Consider the following 18,870-nt stretch of genomic DNA (forward strand, 5'->3'; position numbering starts at 1 on the left):
TCCATATTACAAATGTATGGTATGAACTGAATTTTAAATCAGGTTACTTACTCTAGCTATGTGTTAACACTGTGCTTAAGTTACAAGTATGCAAAATGGATACGTTACTAGTTTTGTTTTTATAAATAATAATGAAAAATAAAAAAACTTTTTGCTTTATTGTATATTTGAATAGTTATTCATGGTTTTATTTTTAAACACTGCCCATAGATCTGTGCTGGCCAGGGTAATCATGTCATTCAAATGAAAGGGGCGGACTGTAATCCAAAAATAAACAACTGGTTTGATGATGGAATGAATTTCAAAAGGTAGATTATAAAACACTGTTACCAAGTCTTTCACATAGTTCGCATGTGACCAGACTGATAAGATGAGTGCCAATCACTCATGAAATATGCTGAAAGCCTGGGGCTTTGTTAGTCTCTTTCTGACTTTTTGCGTGCTGCTCTATCTAGTACTTGGGATTAATCTCTCTGAACACTTCCACAGGTAAGAAATAAGTGTATTGACTAAGTAAATCTTTTGAAAATATTCTAAATTTGTCTTATGGTGTATTTATGATATTCTTCTGACTTGTATATTGGTATTCTTACTAATTTGTTCCTGTTTTTAATGTACATTTTCCTCCTCATTAGCAAAACATTCATTATCTCTGCACTGATATTATCACCACTTGGAAACACTAGTTTGCACAAAACTGAAAAACCCTTTCACTCCGCTGAGCGAGAAGTGAACATTACACCTATTCCGGTTCTCTACAAGAAAAATTTTACAAAACTGCCAGTGTGGGATTTTGAAGATGTTTATTTGCGAGCCAGTCAAGCAAGAAAACCTGTAAGTGCTCCTTTTTCAATACTATTCTCGCGTCACGTTTCAGCTGTGCTGTCGTTTTGATCCTCATGAAAAATCACCTTTTCCGTAGACCTGTTCAAAGTCCCTTCAAAACACAGAGGATCCCAAGTTCAAGGAAGCTGTCCTTTCTGATATTCAGCTGTGGCTATACAAAGGTCAACTCAACATAACAGAATGGAATCGATTAGCACACTTCAACAATCCTTTTGGCTTCATGGAGTACAATTACAATGGTGATTATCTAAGGCAAATTACACAACAGGTCTTGCAGATTTGACAAGTTATGTGGGTGTCTAAAACCTCCGGCACATCCTGCATGTGTTTGAGAAAGGCGTGTAGCAGGTTATTGCTTTATCATAGGCTAGATGCATTGTAAAAATTGTAAACAGCTCTCTCTTTCTTTATTCAAAGAAACATTATGGGTCCAGTATAAGTTAAGCTCAAATCAGTCGACATCATAATGTTAATTACCACTAGTCCCATCTTTATGAAGGTAAAACAGTAGCAAAACTCGAGAGCTTGCTAATTTGAATGTGAGAACTTGTAAAATTAATATTTGTATTTGTAAGTTGAAATTTATACTTGCAGCTCTGATGTGAAAAGCTGCATCTATCGATTTGCACACACAGACAATACTCAGAACACCTGTGTTTTGAATTCGAAGTTGCAGATTAATAGTTACAAATGTGTAAAGTGTCATTTACATAAACAAAATGACAGGCACAATTGTGTACTACACATTTATCTTTGTGCTTTAGTTCAGTTTCGTTGTACAACCACAAGTCGGCACTCACAACCTCTCATATCTGGCAGTACAGCTTCAAATCCTAGCGCTTTGACTTTTGCTACTCTTTTTGCGATATGCCTGTAGCAAAACTCACTCGTGCACTTGTAAATGCAGACTTGAGAGAGCAGAGTCGGGGGCGGGGCTGGGGTCGGAATGAAGTCATTTTATTGGTCGATGCCTCACCAATGAACAACGCCAGCCACAATGCAAACATTTGTATGCATATGTATCAGCTATTTTTTAAAACGCTTGGAAAATATTTTTATGAAATATCATTAGTTTTACTAGAATAGTTTTACAGAATATGAACGCAACGCGTTTAATTGAGACAGTGGTATTAAAAGACCAAACAGGAAACACCATATAGCCTATACAGAAAAAAATTGAGCACAGAATATGAACGCAACGCGTTTAATTGTACGTTTTCCTCGAAACCCAAGAAAACGCTTAATGAGGCTTAATGGACCAACAGTTATAAAATAAAAATTAAAAACAATAAAAAAAACACATAACTTGTTACTTTATTAATAAAACACTAAGCAGCAAGTTTATTTGCACTGAACACACATTTGCTTACATATATATATATATAAAGAGTTCAGATGCTCGTATATTTAAATTCAATAATTTCACTTAAATGGCAGTGAAGATTACCTATTAATTATCATTTAAGTGAAATTACTGAACTTAAATATACGAGCTTGATAAAAATGATCATTCTATAAGAAAATTTCAAATGGCATTTAGAGGCTTTTGCATCTGAACTCTTCATATATATATATATGTGTGCCAATTCCATTGCAATATGAAAATGCACCTAAATTATCTGATAAGAATGTAAAATGTATACCTTAATATGCAATGTAAGTCGCTTTGGAAAAATGTAAATGTTTTAAATATTCACCCTAGCCTAACTGTTGGACACACAAAAACAAACAAAACATAAATATATATATATATATATATATATATATATATATATATATATATATATATATATATATATATATATACGTACGTGTGTGTGTGTGTGTGTGTGTGTGTCTTTTACAGTCTGGTATACATATATATATATGGCATATATATATGGCATACGTCATATGTTTTACGTCATATTCTGTGCTCATCTGCTTTTCTGTAGTATGCATTAGCATTGTGTCTACTGAGTTTGATAATTTCGTTTATTTATTTTAATATCAGTCTAATGCATTAAGCCATGTTAGTGTTTCAGTGCACGCGGGTTTCGTGACATCATCGAACTCCCATTTCATTGGCTAGGTGCCAACCAATAAAACGGCTCCTTTGACCCCCCCTCCTCCCGCCCCCCTTTCCCTCTCACCGCCTCTGAGTTTCAAGTGCACAAATTAGTTTTGCACCTGATAAATCGCGAAAAGAGTAACAAAAGTCAAGGCGCGAAATTTGAAATTGCAGTGACAGATTTGAGAAGCTGCAAGTGCCTAATTGAGGAAGTACCGCGAATGTGAACGTAAGATTAAACGCAAAATATATATTACAAGTTTGTGTCTGTCGTTGTATTTCTGTGAATGGCATTTTACACATTTGTGTCTACTTGTCTGCAGCTTCAGATTCAGAATACAGGTTTGTGACTATTGTTTGCGAGTGCAAATTTCAACATTCAACTTCAGATTTTTATTTTACAGGTTTTCACATTGGAGCTGTGAGTGTAAATGTTCATGTACAAGTACGAATATTTATTGTACAAGTTCTCAAATTCACATTTACATGCTCTCGAGTTTTGCTACTGTTTTACCTTCATACATCTTTTCTTTTAAAAACCACATGACATCAAAACTGACCATTCTTAATTTTTATGGAATATTGCAGTGTTTGTTATAAATAATTAATCCGTGCACATTTTTTCAAAATTCATGTGCCCTCATAATCTTTAATCAGAACAACTTCTCCCTCTTGCAACGACATCTCTTGTTGACATGTTTACTGGTGGGAGGCAACTCACATTATCAATTCAACATGATCAATGGGATCGGAGAAATAATGTTCATCGCCCTGTATTTTTCTCGTTTGAGAAGCCATTTCATGCAGATATCAGCCTCAATAGGGTAAAGATTGATGCCAAGGTCTGGATTACAGTGAGGCACTTACATTGGTAGTAAATATGGTCAAGTCACAAAACAAAAATATTCAGTTTCAGGTGACTTTAGTCGGGGTAGCGCCATATTTAATTTTTGACTGGGATGAAAACGAGGCTGTGAGGGATAGAATAAAATGCGTTCAATGGATTGTACTGTTTAGCAATATACAGATTGTTCAGCTGATGAAACATCTTTATGGAAAAAAACTTTCAGTGGACAAAAATAGTTTGTCCTCAATTTTTATATTAAAGAATAAAAATATATTTTTGTTCTAATTATCATTACGCCACAAATACTGTTGATTGAGCTTTACTTGTAACCTTGAAATATTGGATGAATTTGGATGCCATCCCTGACAGCAACATAGTGTCGGGCCAGATCCGGGCCACATATGATGTTTTATTAACAAAGTTCGGGAGGAGCACGTTCAAATAATCAAGCAATCAATCAATCAACTCATCAAACAATTACCATGTCTACCCTATCAGCATGAGAGGAAGCATATATATATTCACTGTCAACTCACCTAACTTCCTTGACAGTTTTCAGCATCCCTCCACCACCCCGACTCCTCACTCTTGGCTTGTTCTTTCACAGCCAGGAATATGGGGGGAGTACTCTGGGTTCGGGCCAAATACCGAGCCCGGAGCCCTCTCCTCGGACAGCACGCCAAATACGCATTTATTCTATCTGACTTATTTGTAAGTGTGAACTCGTGAACTGGTACATGCGGATCTGGGCCGACACTGTGTTGCTGTCGCACTTTGCATTCCTTTACGTACACGCACGTTGTTTCTTTTCCACTGAAGAGGTGAAAAAAGCAGTGGACTTGATACCAAAGCCCAAGTCTTCAGTATTACTGCCTGTGCCTGAAGGCTCAAAAGATGGCTGTATCCGCTGTGCTGTTGTGGGCGCTGGTGGTATTCTCAACAACTCAAAGATGGGCAAAGAGATAGACTCCCATGATTATGTTTTTCGGTAAGCGTGAAACTTTTAAACTAAAATTATCTTTGCGAAAAATGTCTACGGTAGAGCTGACAATTGAATGAAAAAGTTATTATTAAAGGTCATGACTGTGTTCTGATACTGTTTATTCTTAGAGTAAATGGGGCTGTTACTCAAGGTTATGAGGAGGATGTTGGAAATAGAACATCAGTTTATGTGCATACAGCTTTTTCCTTATATGCCACCTTGCTGACATTAAAAAAGGAAGGCTTTCACAGTATTCCACAAGATGAGGTCAGTATTTTTTACACTGCATTCTAAATTAATATATTCACTGTAATTTGCATATACTCACTTCAATGCATTATGCTGCTGTGCTCTTCATTAAAGGGATAGTTCACCCAAAAATGAAAAATTCTGTCATCATTTACTCACCCTCAAGTTGTTCCAAACCTGTATGAGTTTCTTTGTTCTGCTGAACACAAAGGAAGATATTTGGAAGAACGTTTGTAATCAACAGATCTCGGTCCCCATTGACTTCCATAGTGGGAAAAAAATATACTATGGTAGTCAATGGGGACCGAGATCTATTTGGTTACAAACATTCTTCCAAATATCTTCCTTTGTGTTCAGCAGAACAAAGAAACTCAAACAGGTTTGGAACAACTTGAGGGTGAGTAAACAATGATAGAATTTTCATTTTTGGGTGAACTATCCCTTTAAGAATTATTTATATAAGTTAAGTTCGTTTTTTTCAGTGGCAGGCAACACTACTTTTCAAATATTTGGGGTTGGTACGATTAAAGTTATTGAAAGAAGCCTGTTCTGCTCACCAAGGCTGCATTTATTTGAACAAAAATACAGTAAAAACGGTAATATTGTTAAATATTATTACATTTCAAAATAACTTTTTTTCTATTTTAATATGTATTAAAATGTAATTTATTGCTGTGATGGAAAAGCTGCATTTTCCGCAGCAATTACTTTCCAGTGTCACATGATCCTTCAGAAATCATTCTAATAGGGATATATTGTATATTATAGCAGGGACGTGCACAGGAATTTTGAGGGGCAGTCCCCCCCCCCCCCCCAAATTTTTTTTTAAAATTAATCTAGCACTTGTTCATAGTTTTTTGGATTATGTCTGAATATATTCAGTTTAATTTTGCCCATACAAATTGCCTTATCTGACCGTGTTTATGTCCAAACTCAATGCCTCATATTATGGTCTTATTAATATTTATAAAGATTGCAAAACGTCAGAGATGACAGGTTTATGATATACAACTTTGTAAACAGTATACAAAATGTATTAACAATATGTTAAATGTCACCAAAATACACATGAGAAAAAGAGTTCCTCATAATATTGTTTATTGTTTTTTTATTATTATTATTATTATTTTAAATTTGAAAAGAAATAATCTGGATTGAATTGACAGATGGGGAAAAACTCGCTAAAAAAAAAAAAAAAAAACCGCTTAAATTTCTGGAAAAAATACAATCCTTTTTTAACCTTTTGGCTTCCCGTACATTCAGTTGTGCTTCTTGCTCGTATCAGTTCTGATGGTACGTATGGTAACTGCGCAACTACGCATGATTTGTAGTATGATTGCATAAAGGCAACAGGAATTCCGGTAGGGAACAGAATCAGCTGCTACACCGGTCGCGTGCAGCGCTGCAGCCACTTAAACAGAGTTTGCCCTTCCCCTACTGACTTTCACTTTCGGTGCCCGAATGGAAGTGAATGAGGCTTTGCGAAAACATTTTTTTTTTATCTAGGCCTACGTGAAATTCTGCATCCATTGTACGATACGAATTTTTTTTTTTTTCGGAAGGGCAACGTGAGTCGAGAAGGGCATATGGGCAGTTGAGCAACCCCCCTGTGCACGTCCCTGTATTATAGAATCACACACACACAAACACACGCGAATATACTCTCTGGTGTTATTCAATAGGGTATCAAATATGTAATGATCCCTGAGGGCCTGAGGGACTTTGAGTGGCTCCAAGGACTTTTGCAGGGAAAAGTGGCCAACGGTTCATTCAAGGGTGTGAGGTAAAGTATCCAGCTCTGCCAGTAAGCAAGATGAACACGGTAATATTAATACAGAAGTTCTTTGAGTTAATTTTCACCACAGTCGACTGGCCAATCAGAATGAAGTATTCCAGAGAGCTTATAAATAAATAATCTTAAACCTTACTATGTTTGGCTCCTTGATAAGTGGTGAATATTTATCACTGTGCTCTTGATTTGTTTAATAACCAACATTTGCATTTATTCTTTTGTAGGCCACTGAATTATTTCAATGGGAATTTTAATGAGAGTAGATTCTACGTTCTTCACCCTGATTTTCTTCGATACATTCGCAACAGGTAACATTTATGTTTACAGTGACCAGTTTGTTTGGTCATAGAACGATAACTCCTATTTTTTAATTTTTTAATAGATTCATGCCATCCAAACAAATGCAGGGCAATCACTGGTCAATGTACAGACCGACCAATGGAGCGTTTGCTTTGTTCTTGGCTATTCACACATGTGATATTGTAAGTAAATGCATTTTTTTTTCTATTACTTCAACTTATTATTTAATATCAAGCTGTTTGTAGCTCTTCAAAAACTGAAAAGTACATTTTATGTTCATATCATCATAATTGCATTGTATTAGTAATACTTTATGAACATTACTTGACATCAGGTGGATGCCTATGGATTTATTACTGAAGACCACCATAAGTACTCCAACTATTATTATGAAAAGTTAAAAAAAACCAGTGTCATTTTCTATATTAACCATGACTATGGCCTGGAGATAAAGACCTGGAAGAAACTGCATGACTCTGGAATCATTAGACTCTTCCAAAGACACTAACACATCAAAAACAGAAGGTAGACTCTGTTCTGTCATCAGGTGTTATTTTAAAAGATATTTCCAAGTTATGATTCTGTGTCTTGGTGGTTGGTTATTCATGGGCAAGATGGACAAAGGAAAGCTGTGGACTTAAATGAAACTTATGTGAAATGCTGCAAGTGAAAGCATGTTTTTTGTTTCCTTTTTTATAGAGAAAGCTGATATTTATACATTTAAATATTTAAATGGACCAGGTTTGTGTGTGTTAGGTCTTTTATTATTATTCATTATACATTTGATTACATTTCCAATATAAAACTGTTTTTGAATTGGATCTATTTTTTCTGTATATTTTTTCTGATCAATTTTCTATTATTAATCATTAGCCTACTCTTTTTATGACTTTATTAGTTTTTCTTATAAATGCAAAATAGATGAATATTTTCTGAAAACTGGGCTTCCAATAGCCATGCACAAACATAGGATAAACTTTAAAGAAGTATGCTATTTACTGATATTTAGATTTTTTTTAAAGCTCCATGTCCTATCTAACAAATTCCAGTTCTGTGAATTGCAAACAACATGAAGAGAAGAATAAAAAGACGTTACATTTTATTTATGGTGTCTGTGTTACAGTGTAATTTATGCATTTAAGTACTGTGTAATAATAATTAACGACATGTATGGGGTTCGGATTGGGGTTTGGTTTAGCTTTAGTTGTACGTAATTATGCATAATTTATAGTTATTACTACAGTAACTACATGTAACGTGTAACAAGGACGCTGTAAAATAAAGTGTTACCTAAAAAGACAAATGCGAGTGTGTTTTCATGCTGATTTGTTCAAAGTACGTACAGCACACTTCTGTGAAAGACTTCTTTGATGTACTAGTTTGCTTGAGTTGTAATCTGATACAAATTCACTGCATCATCAAACCACGTGTTTATTGTAGGATAAGGGTAAACCGGAACTAGTCATCACACTTTCTCCAGTAAATATTTGTCAAGGTTGGGTCCCCAGAGGAAAGGTACTGTAATATGTTAACTTATCATGTTGGCACTGTATAGCATTGTACATTAGTTGCCAAATATGATATATTACCCAAATAGGATAATTTCACAATATTTATCACAAGTTATATTGGGAAGGAGGATTCACTAAACTTGTTTAAGGTTAAAAATGATTAAATGATTTGGCATGAAAGGCAAACGCAAACAAACAATTAAATAGGAGTTTATTGCATTATGCAAAAAAGGCATAGAAAAACAAAAATCTCACAGGAAATATATATATTGACTAAAATGTAATCAGTGGTGAATATTATTATTTGATTTTTGATTACAGCAGCCATTCTCCTGGGCATTGACTCACTAAACTTTGCACATGTGTCACACTTAACTTCTTTCCAATTCATGAACATATGTTCTTTCCAAGATCAATGTGACTTTTCACTATTCAGCTTTATAATATCACAAAGGTTTTCAATGGCTTTAAGTTTAGGAGACTGAAGAGGCCACTTGACAACTTCAAAATGCTGAGCATGAACTTTCATTGCACGCAACTTTGTTTCATGCGTGGTGTGTTTGGGATCATCATCATGTTGCAAAGTACACATTTGATCTCCAAACAGATCCTCCATCATACTTGGCTACATTGTGTTCAGCAGGATTCCCAAGTATTGATTCATTTTCAAACTGCCAGCAAATTTGAAGATCCTTCCAACACCTTCTGCAGACATGTATAAATGGCACACCATGCAAGCATTTGATATTAAAACACTCCAGTCGTCTCCTACTAACATATCTGACAAGGCTAGGATGTTAGATTTTGATTTGTCGGACTGCAGAACACGACTCCAATCTTCCATACTTCAATCCTCATGTTCTTTGGCAAATGCAAGGTGTTTTTTTGGAGAAGATTTTTTTATTTATTATTTACTGGTACACAACCTCTTAATCTAGCCTGTTATATCTGTTGGCTTATATCTGTCCAGCCACAGCACTTCACATTCTACATAGTGGTCTCACTATGCATATATATATATATATATATTATATAATATAATAATTAATTCTGATTAATTAATATAGATAAATAATTCTGTGGACATTGTGACCATTTACATCCACCACATGAGCCTACTGACTATTTAGCCATTTCAACAATATCCTTATTGGTTGCAGAGATACAGCTCTTTCTGTCTGGCCATTTTCACTAAAATTAATAAAATAACATCTTAAAATATAGCTAATATATGCCACATAGTGATTTATATCATAGGCTGGCACTAACAATTGCTTTCGACCTTCTTTTTGATTTGAATGCAGAAAACATTTGAGGTTTGCAATAGACTTGTCCCACTGCCTAGAACGCAACCGAATGCTTCAAGCAAAAAAAAAAAAAAAAAAAAAAAAAAAAACAACTTTTAAACAGGAAATGGAATATACATATGCTGATCTAGTCGCACTGGATTAGCATTACCTGAGGTCATTTTTTACAGAAGGTAAAAGTCGCCGTAATCTTTACTGACATTGTCTGTTTGGATGGGACTGAGAATCACTGAGAAGCTCTGGTAATTACTTTACCCCAACTCTTCATGTTAAACTAATCCCGCCCGAATAGGGCTATAGACTAAAATACATGTTTGAGCTGTTTTAACTGAAAGCAACTTACACACTTACATATTGTCAGGTCACAAAAACACTGGATCCAATTGCGAATGAGAATAAGGTCTATTTTGAAACAACAAGAGTCTCTGGTCGGCAGTTAGGTCCTTGGCAGCGCAGAGACTGCAGTGGGCTGATAATATCCTAGAAGACAGGAACCGCTGAAGGAAACAACGGCGAGAAGCAAAACTCTGGCAATAGTCCAATGCTCTGGCACTGAAGGCAAGATAGTCCGATTAGAACAGGAACTGGATGGAAAACTGCACAGAGCGAGACACAGAGAACCAGTAACAACGATCTGACAAGAAACATGACAAACAAGACTAGCCTACATATAGGATCCATAAACGAGACAAACCTGCCGCTAATCTGATTGCTCGTCAGCACACCTGACGCTGATAGACAATCAGACCAGAACAGTAGGCCTACACACAGAATGAATAGACAAACCTGCGAACCGTGACACATATCTTAAAATATGTCTTAAAATAAAAGCCCTGTCTGTGAAACAAGTCTAGTTTAACTTGCTTTCTCCATGCTGAATGATTACTCAGTGAAGGCCTATTTAATAAAAATGTGAAAAACTTTTCAGTTCTTTCTGTTTATAAGTGCGTGCTGCAGTTATTTCTTCTGCTGCTTTCAAATGCTCAAGCTCTTTAAGCAGGATGGATTCTGATTGGCTGTCAAAGTTTTCATCATTCGTCAGCTTAAAAAAAAAAAAGCTCTGAAAGTGATTCCAACAGTAACGATTTTCTGTGCCGTTATCGTTATATTTGTGGTGTGGACTCTGCTGTTCTTTTATATTTAGAACTATATCTTATCGTTATCGATATTGTCCTTGGTGTGAACGGGCTTTAACTGTTAAATAAAGATCAGACCACATTTTATGAGTAATCAAATCAATGCAGAAATCCAGATTTCACAAGGGTTCACAAACTTATTTTTGCCACGCCTGGATACTAAAGGCTGAAGAAACTGCATGACTGGAATCATTAGACTCCAAAACAGGAACACAATGACTGAGAAGGCCCCTCTCTATTCTGTTGACATTCTTTGTGAATAATAAACTCATTTTACACTTTGAACACTAATATTTTGTGTACCATTTTAGATTTTAGATAGGAGGGGAGGTAACAAGATAAATGTGAAAATATTAGAGTAACACAAGAATGTAAAGATACGAGGAGAACACACTTCAAACCTAACACAATCTTAAGAAAAAGGAAATAAGACAATGTTTATTTTCTTCATATACCAAAAAGTTTAAGAAAAATAAAGGAAAAAATCTTCATGAGAGAGTAGGGGAGTTAGGGAGAGTTAGGCAAAACCTAACGTGGGGTAAATGTAACACGGACCTTTTACATAGTTAGTCAGAGTCAAGCAGGTTGTGTTTTCGTCTCCGGCGGATTTGTGGAAAGTTTTGATAAGATTTCGTGAAGATTCTGGACAAAGAGTGTTTTGACACCATGCAAGTCAATTTTTTCATCATACGTTTTTTTCGGTTTCTGAGTTGGGTGTGTAGTTCACCAAATCTAACTTTATATTACCTTACTAATTGTCTTGTTGGCTAAAACATGGCACCATTTTGAAACGTATCAGCAACTCCTAGCAACTATTAGCTAGGCTTAAACTATTTTTTACACAGCGGGGTTAGTTGTAGCACAGTGTTACAACTAAGCCGCCAAGTGTACAACGATAATGAAATGAAAACCAGAGGTTTGAGTATTTATTTATATATTTATTTTGCCACATTTAACTTTGTTGGACTTTCACAAACAATGTTGGAATTTAAATGTCAAAGTATGATTTTTTCCCCACATTTGTTTACTATGCATTGATCACTTGTTTATTTATTAAAAAGCCTGTTTTTCATGCAATAAACCCTTTAAAATGTGATTTTTAGCTCGAATTTCACGATTATTAAGAATAATAATTTTGCATGCAGCTGCCACACACAGATATAATTCAATAGCAATTACAATATTTGATGATTTTATTTATTTATGTATTGCAAAACTGTGCAGCCCTTTCATATATCTCTATCCATGATATTGATCCATAATAGAAGGATGGTTGGATGAGGGATGGATGATCTATACAGATGTACAAACAATATCAAACTATACAGATAAAATAGGACTGAATTATGTGTGTTATACACAAGTGGTACAACTAACCCCTCTGTCTGTTACAATTAACCCCAAGTTAAGTTGTAACATTTGCACTTCTGTCACTTTCAATGCAACTGTACAAAAATGGTAGGTCCTAGAAAAAAACTTTCAGTGTTCATTTGTAGCAGAGATGTGTATGTTGCTTGTGTAAAAAAACAAACAAAAAAAGAAGATCAATCTACCTTAATTATTTTTTAGTATAATTGAGCCAAAACCAAAATGTATTAGGCCAATAGAATCTGGCGCGACAGATACCCCTCACTGCAGTACACAAGATCCAGGGGGCGGAGCTGGATCCAGATCCAGAGGGTGGAGCTGGATCCCCTCCCACTGCACTTTGATTGGAGTTTTGTCAAAAGACACGTCATTCATACATGTGTTGTTGCTCTACCGTTTTTCGCATTTTGAGTCGTAACAAGTAAGTTATTGTTATTCTTTTGATGGAAAAACAAACTTGCTGAAAACAAACTTTTTTAAATAACGTTTTAAAGTTACAAACACTGTAGTTTGCACATTGTGTGAATGTGCACCTTATAATTATGTACAGTGGTGGGCAAGTAGCCTGGATGCCAGCCGAACTTAGCCCCGCCCACATTTTTTTTAGGTCGGGAAGTTCGGTCTGGGGCCTGTTTCAATAAGGAGGTTCAACCAACTCTGAGTTAAAACTTGAACTCTGAGTTGACTTACCCTGATATGGGAAACTCTGAGTTTTTGGTTACAGAACAGCTGAAATGAGTTAGTTCAATCAACTCTGAGTTGACTGACTCTGAGTTAAGCGCGTGCACCACAACTATAAAAAGCCATTATCAATGGAGCGCAGATATTATGAGTCACCATGGCAACAGCGGCAGACAAAAAGAGGTCTTCATATTTCTCACCAGCAGAACTGGATGAGCTTCTGCAAGCATATGGAGAGTACGAACATTATTTTGTTTATAAGTTATAAGTTTACATTTTAATTACTGTTATACAGTGATGGGTGTAATTCATTACCAAGTAATCTAAATACTGTAATTTAATTAAAGGGATTACTCTTAATTCTTCTGTAATTTAAAGTCAAATCTGATGTAATTGTATTAGACTATAGAACAATTCTATAAACAAGGCTATTTAACATACATTTTTAAAAGGTATATTTTTAATGTAACCTTCTCCCTCTACACACTTTGGTCAATTCAAGAATAATTCATGCAATTGTATTTGAAAGCATTAAAAGTGCAGTTTCTTGTCTCTCCTTGTATTGTTCAAGTGTTTAAGGTTGACATGGGATTTGGTAATTTGTAATAAGTAGACCAATAATTTCTAAAGATAGTCATTATTACATTCATCTAATTACACTGTTGAAGATGTCATTTGTAGTTAGTAATACAAGTAACTTACCAACTGTTATAATATCAGAGGTGAAACTGGAAGAACAGTATGTTATTCAACCTAATTTTAATTTTCATGTAGGTGCAATCCTGCAGGCATTAAAAGACCATGGCAGCAGCTGAAAATGAAATATAAAAACATAATTCAATCAGGTAAGGCTTGAGCATATCATGCTACCTGACTTTACATTTGACATATTAAATAACTAAATAGCATCCAGTGTCTAGCATTTTTGGCTGAGGGAATTCCTGGAGGGACTTCAGAGCCAGTCACTCCCGAAGATCCAAGGGCCTTCATAAAATGTAAGAGGTTTACATATGTGTTATTTTTTTTATATAGGCTATTTTTTTTATATTTCCATATATTTTACTTTGGGTTGGGTTTTTTGTTGGTCCCAATATATTCTGATGGTAATATCTGTCTTTTGGAGCCTTTTGGAGCCTCCTGTCCCAACAGAACCCCAGGCAGTCGTAAGTAGCCTACTCAATACACCAGAAATTATGACAAATAGTGTTATAAAGTGCACTCGACCAAATGCTCATCACATAGGGATAAAGAGTTTCTGCTGCCACAGAGAGGCCTACAGAGGTAATGTTAATATTATGTGTCTACACATCAAACAATCTACACATTCTGATTATTTCACATTTTATGTGGAGTAGCCTATAGAATCTAAGTTTAAATCTAAGTATAAACGGGTATTCTTATCTCTACCCCCGCCCCCAGAGTGTGGAAGAACGGCAGGAGGACGGTCCATCAACTTCTGTTGCACAGATGAACACAGTTCAGTGATTTTCAGTAAATGCCAGTTTAATTCTGTAGAATTTGTTTAGAACTACATTATGCAACTCTAATCTACTACTGTATTTTCAGTTGCCAGTTAAGGAGTTATATAGACTTCATCTTATATAATTTTTTATTAAAAAATTTAAAAACAGCAGTAAAAATAGCAATCTTTTATTTATTAATAAAAGATTAATTTTATTAATAAAAAGGTACTGAAAGAATGAATGAGGTGTTTAAACACTGCTTCCTCTTTAAAAAATGGGAGGAGACCGAAAGAAACTCTGGGTTTACCGAAGAAAACCTGCTCCCGACCAGGTTAGGTTCACAGAGTAAGTTACCATGGTAACTGACTCTGAGTATAAGTTACCTCTCTTTCAGAAACGGGCTTGACTTACTCTGCTTTCTCGGGTTTAACATACCTCCCATTCTGAAACAGAAAACTCAGAGTTTCCATCATTTCAGGGTTAACATACTCAGAGTTTTCACTTAACCTCCTTTCTGAAACAGGCCCCTGGACTCGCTCCATTGAGGAGCTATTATGCCCGAACAAAAATTGTTCGGACCAATCAAATTGTCAGGGCGGGCTTTATACGATGATGGACAGATGAGCAACGTAACGTAATCATCCACGTCACCAACGAGCGCTTGGGTTGAATTCGTTTACAACAAAGATGACTGCCGCTGGAGAATTGTTATTTCACGAGTTCACACTTACAAATAAGTCAGATAGAATAAATGCATATTTGGCGTGCTGTCCGAGGAGAGGTTCCGGGCTCGGTATTCGGCCCGAACCCAAAGTACTCCCCCCGTATTCCAGGCTGTGGAAGAACAAGCCGAGAGTGAGTGGAGGGATGCTGAAAACTGTCAAGGAATGTTAGGTGAGTTGACTGAGTGAATAAATATTATGCTTCCTCTCATGCTGATAGTGTAGAACATAGACGGTCATTGTTTGATGACAAGTTGATTGGATTGATTATTTGAACGTGCTACTCTCGAACTTTGTTTATAAAACATTATGTGTAGATTCCGCCATCGCGACTGTTATAGATGATATCGACAGCGGATTCATTTTAAAAGAGGAACAGAGAACCGCGATCAAGGCATTTGTAGATCGGAAACATGAATGAAAAACATACGTCACTTACTCCTTTGCTCTGATTGGTTGTAGGCAGAGTCGTTGACTATCCAATTGAGTGCAGAGGCATTTTCCTTCCTGGTTCGGTTGAAACACGCCCCATAATCAAAATTCAATGGAACAGTATCAGACTCACATTCTGACTAGAATCTGAGTATGACGACGTCAGGCTAGTGGGCAAGTATTTTATTAGAATATTTTCATATGGAGAAACGTTGCTTTTACTCCAAAACATTTAACAAAAAATAATGTAAAAAAATGTCACCTTCCCTGAAAAGCCTGTAGTTCCTTGTTACATGTCAGAATAAATATTTCTTAAAAAGAACAGAAGTGTAGCCTATTCTTTGATTGGCTGATCCTCTCTCAGTGGTCCACATGCACTTTGACTTCGAATTCTTCAGTAGATTAATAAGTAGGCACCTCTACTTTTATTGGAGTAATATTAAATTAAGTTCTCTTTCTACTTCTAAGTAGAAAATATATGTGCTTTTTACACCACTGATTATGCATAATATTATAAAACTGTAGTAGTCTATAGCAGCACTATCAGGTTATGAATGACTTCACAAGGGCATCTGACTTAATTTACATAACATAATAAGAGCATCTCACTAACATAAATGCATGCAAAATACATTACCAGCACAATGAAATAGAAAACAAACAACAACAACAAAAAACGTTTATTTACACACAAGGTGAAACAGACACTGAATACAGTAGGGAAACTTTGAACGCGAAACATAAGGAAACCCACATTAGGAGCACATCGTAAGCACACTCACTGAACGTTAACAGAATAACACACCAACATTATGGAAACCACAGGACATTAAAAAGTAGAACTTACACACAGAATTAAACAATAAATCACTAATTCATTCTTTCACACGGCACTGCATCATGCACACACAACACATTCAAATGTTGCAACTGTTAGGGGTTAACAGTTTAGGACCCAAGGACCAGATGTTTGAAAAGAAGACCCGGAGTCAGAATTATAAAAAATTGAAGAAAAGTTTTACTGAATATAGTTTGCAGTTTCATCAGCAGAAGTCAGCTTCAAGACTCACACAGGAGTTCGTAGGCCGCCCCACTTACAGTTACAAAGATCACAGCAGTTATACCATTTCCAAGGTCTAAGCTACGTCATTGCTTACAGGCTGAATGATTCTTATTGGCCAAGAAATTGATAAACTTAGTAATTTTCCACACATATACAGATAGACAGAAGCATATCTCCATAGATTATGCCGCTGACACTCGGACCCTGAAGTTAGGCACGTCATGACCTTCCAGGTCGCAAATTTGGGTTGCTGGGTGCCAGCATGTCTCGAACAACAACTCAGTCAATCTCCAACAATGCCAGTGGTTCCTTAACCTGTAAGCAAGAAGACTAACACACACACCCGGCACACATCTTTTCCAAGGTTGGATTTGGCCAGGCTCTAACTATAAACAGGAGTCTCGTCTCAAAACATCAAGATAACAAGTTCTTTCTCTCAGAATAGGACACTTTAGTCTAAATGGAAACTATAGGCTTTAACTGACAAATGGCACCTTAAACTATAGACTTAAATGACCCCTATGTGTTTTAACATGTTGAAGACCTTTCTCAAACACAAAACCAGTCCCTATTTAATTTCTGGAAGCTGGGATAAATAGGCAAGCAATGTTACTGCATTCAAATATCAAATACTGACATTAAATAATACATGAAAAGAACATTTCAGTAATCACACTGGTAACTAACTTCTATAACAAAGTAAAATCTCCAGAGAAGTCATTCAACTCATTTGATATTTAGAAGGAAAAGTATTGATTAATACCTTGATTATAATCACTCATTACATATACATTGAAGCAGCAGTGGATTTCAATCCACTCCCTTCAGTCCCCCGTTTTAGACCAATGTGGGGTCCTAAACACCACATCTGGTCTTTCCATAAAGGCTGCTTCAAAATGTTTGTTGTCTGACCCATGCTCTTCTGTCAGGTTAATTTTTTTTATAAAACAGACAATATATTTTTCCTTCAAGGACTTAACATGAACATAATATCCCACATAGTATTATTGATCTCCAGAACCTTTGGACATAGCTGTCTTTACATGTCTTACACAGCTGTTATTCATCTTGGCTAATTTGGAATTATCATCAACTTAACTGATACAAAAAAGTACATATTTATTCTCTGGAAGCCGGGCTAAATAAGCAAGCACTGTTGCTGTATTCCTAGCATGGGCTAGACCCACAGTCACTACTCAGATCCTAAATACAGACATTGTCTATAATCATAAATACCAGGATACATGCATAAAACTATAATTTCCAATTCCTTTTGTAATAAACTGAAAAAGATAGTTAATCCATTCTTTTCACTACCCCATTATAGACCCTTTAGGTTCAAAACACAATGGTTGTCATACTGAAAATAAACAACAAATAAAAATAATAATAATAATTAAGACCCATAATAATCCATAACCCATAATCCAAGTACTTTAAGTCTCTAGTGAATTCATCCTTCAGTTTACAGTCACATAGCATGTAACATCTTGTACTTTTTTTTTTTCAAAAATATAAATAAAATAAAACAAATTCATATCATCATTTCAATCATTATTTTACCACTTAAATATAGAATTGTTCCCCATTCTGCTTAATAAAACTTTTGTTCATTCCTTATCTTTATAACACGTCAGTCTCTGTTGATCATACTCAATGCCTCATTATTTTTATCTGAAACTCACTTTTCAGACCATTTCAACTTAATTTGACTGAACAGGCGTTCATAAATAGTTCCATAAATTCTATCAGAAATTGTATTTTCATAACATACATTTTTCTACTATATTTCTTCTCATCTTACCCTTTTTCCCTACATGCCTCACTAACCAGTACAGTATTGTTTTTTACGATCCCCACACACACGTCTCATACAACAACCTTTTTGTTTTTTACTTCCCTCTTCCACCGAGTCTCTCTCCGCTGTCAGCCTAGTGACACTTAAAGTTCCCTCTTTAGAGAAATCATGGTATTTTATTAATTATTCAACACCCTTGTTTTCATGACATTAATTTTAATTTTATTTTTCATTATAACAACTTCTCACAGTATTCCTCTATCAAAAGGTTAGTCTGAAAATCCCCCAAAATATTATCAGTATTGTCTCAGTCTCACTTATCT

At 35.6% G+C, this 18,870-nt stretch overlaps 1 protein-coding gene across 2 annotated transcripts; it reads left to right on the top strand.

Moving 5' to 3' along the window:
- Nucleotides 1-344: 344 nt before the first annotated feature.
- Nucleotides 345-8,358, top strand: st6galnac1.1 (ST6 (alpha-N-acetyl-neuraminyl-2,3-beta-galactosyl-1,3)-N-acetylgalactosaminide alpha-2,6-sialyltransferase 1, tandem duplicate 1). 2 transcript variants are annotated; one of them, XM_084434330.1, is made up of 9 exons: nt 345-489; nt 636-834; nt 923-1,085; nt 4,563-4,731; nt 4,854-4,992; nt 6,657-6,757; nt 6,991-7,074; nt 7,149-7,248; nt 7,401-8,358. In XM_084434330.1, exons 1-9 carry the CDS (start codon nt 395-397, stop codon nt 7,572-7,574), a joined length of 1,224 nt encoding a protein of 407 aa, XP_084290456.1. In that variant the 5' UTR covers nt 345-394; the 3' UTR covers nt 7,575-8,358. The 2 variants fall into 2 exon arrangements, with proteins under 2 accessions (XP_084290456.1, XP_084290457.1); XM_084434331.1 differs by having other exon boundaries at nt 7,174-7,248; nt 7,401-8,352.
- The last annotated feature ends 10,512 nt before the right edge of the window (nt 8,359-18,870 follow it).

This window comes from Rutilus rutilus, assembly GCF_951802725.1.
Source record: "Rutilus rutilus genome assembly, chromosome: 16".
NCBI classification, from domain to species: domain Eukaryota; kingdom Metazoa; phylum Chordata; class Actinopteri; order Cypriniformes; family Leuciscidae; genus Rutilus; species Rutilus rutilus.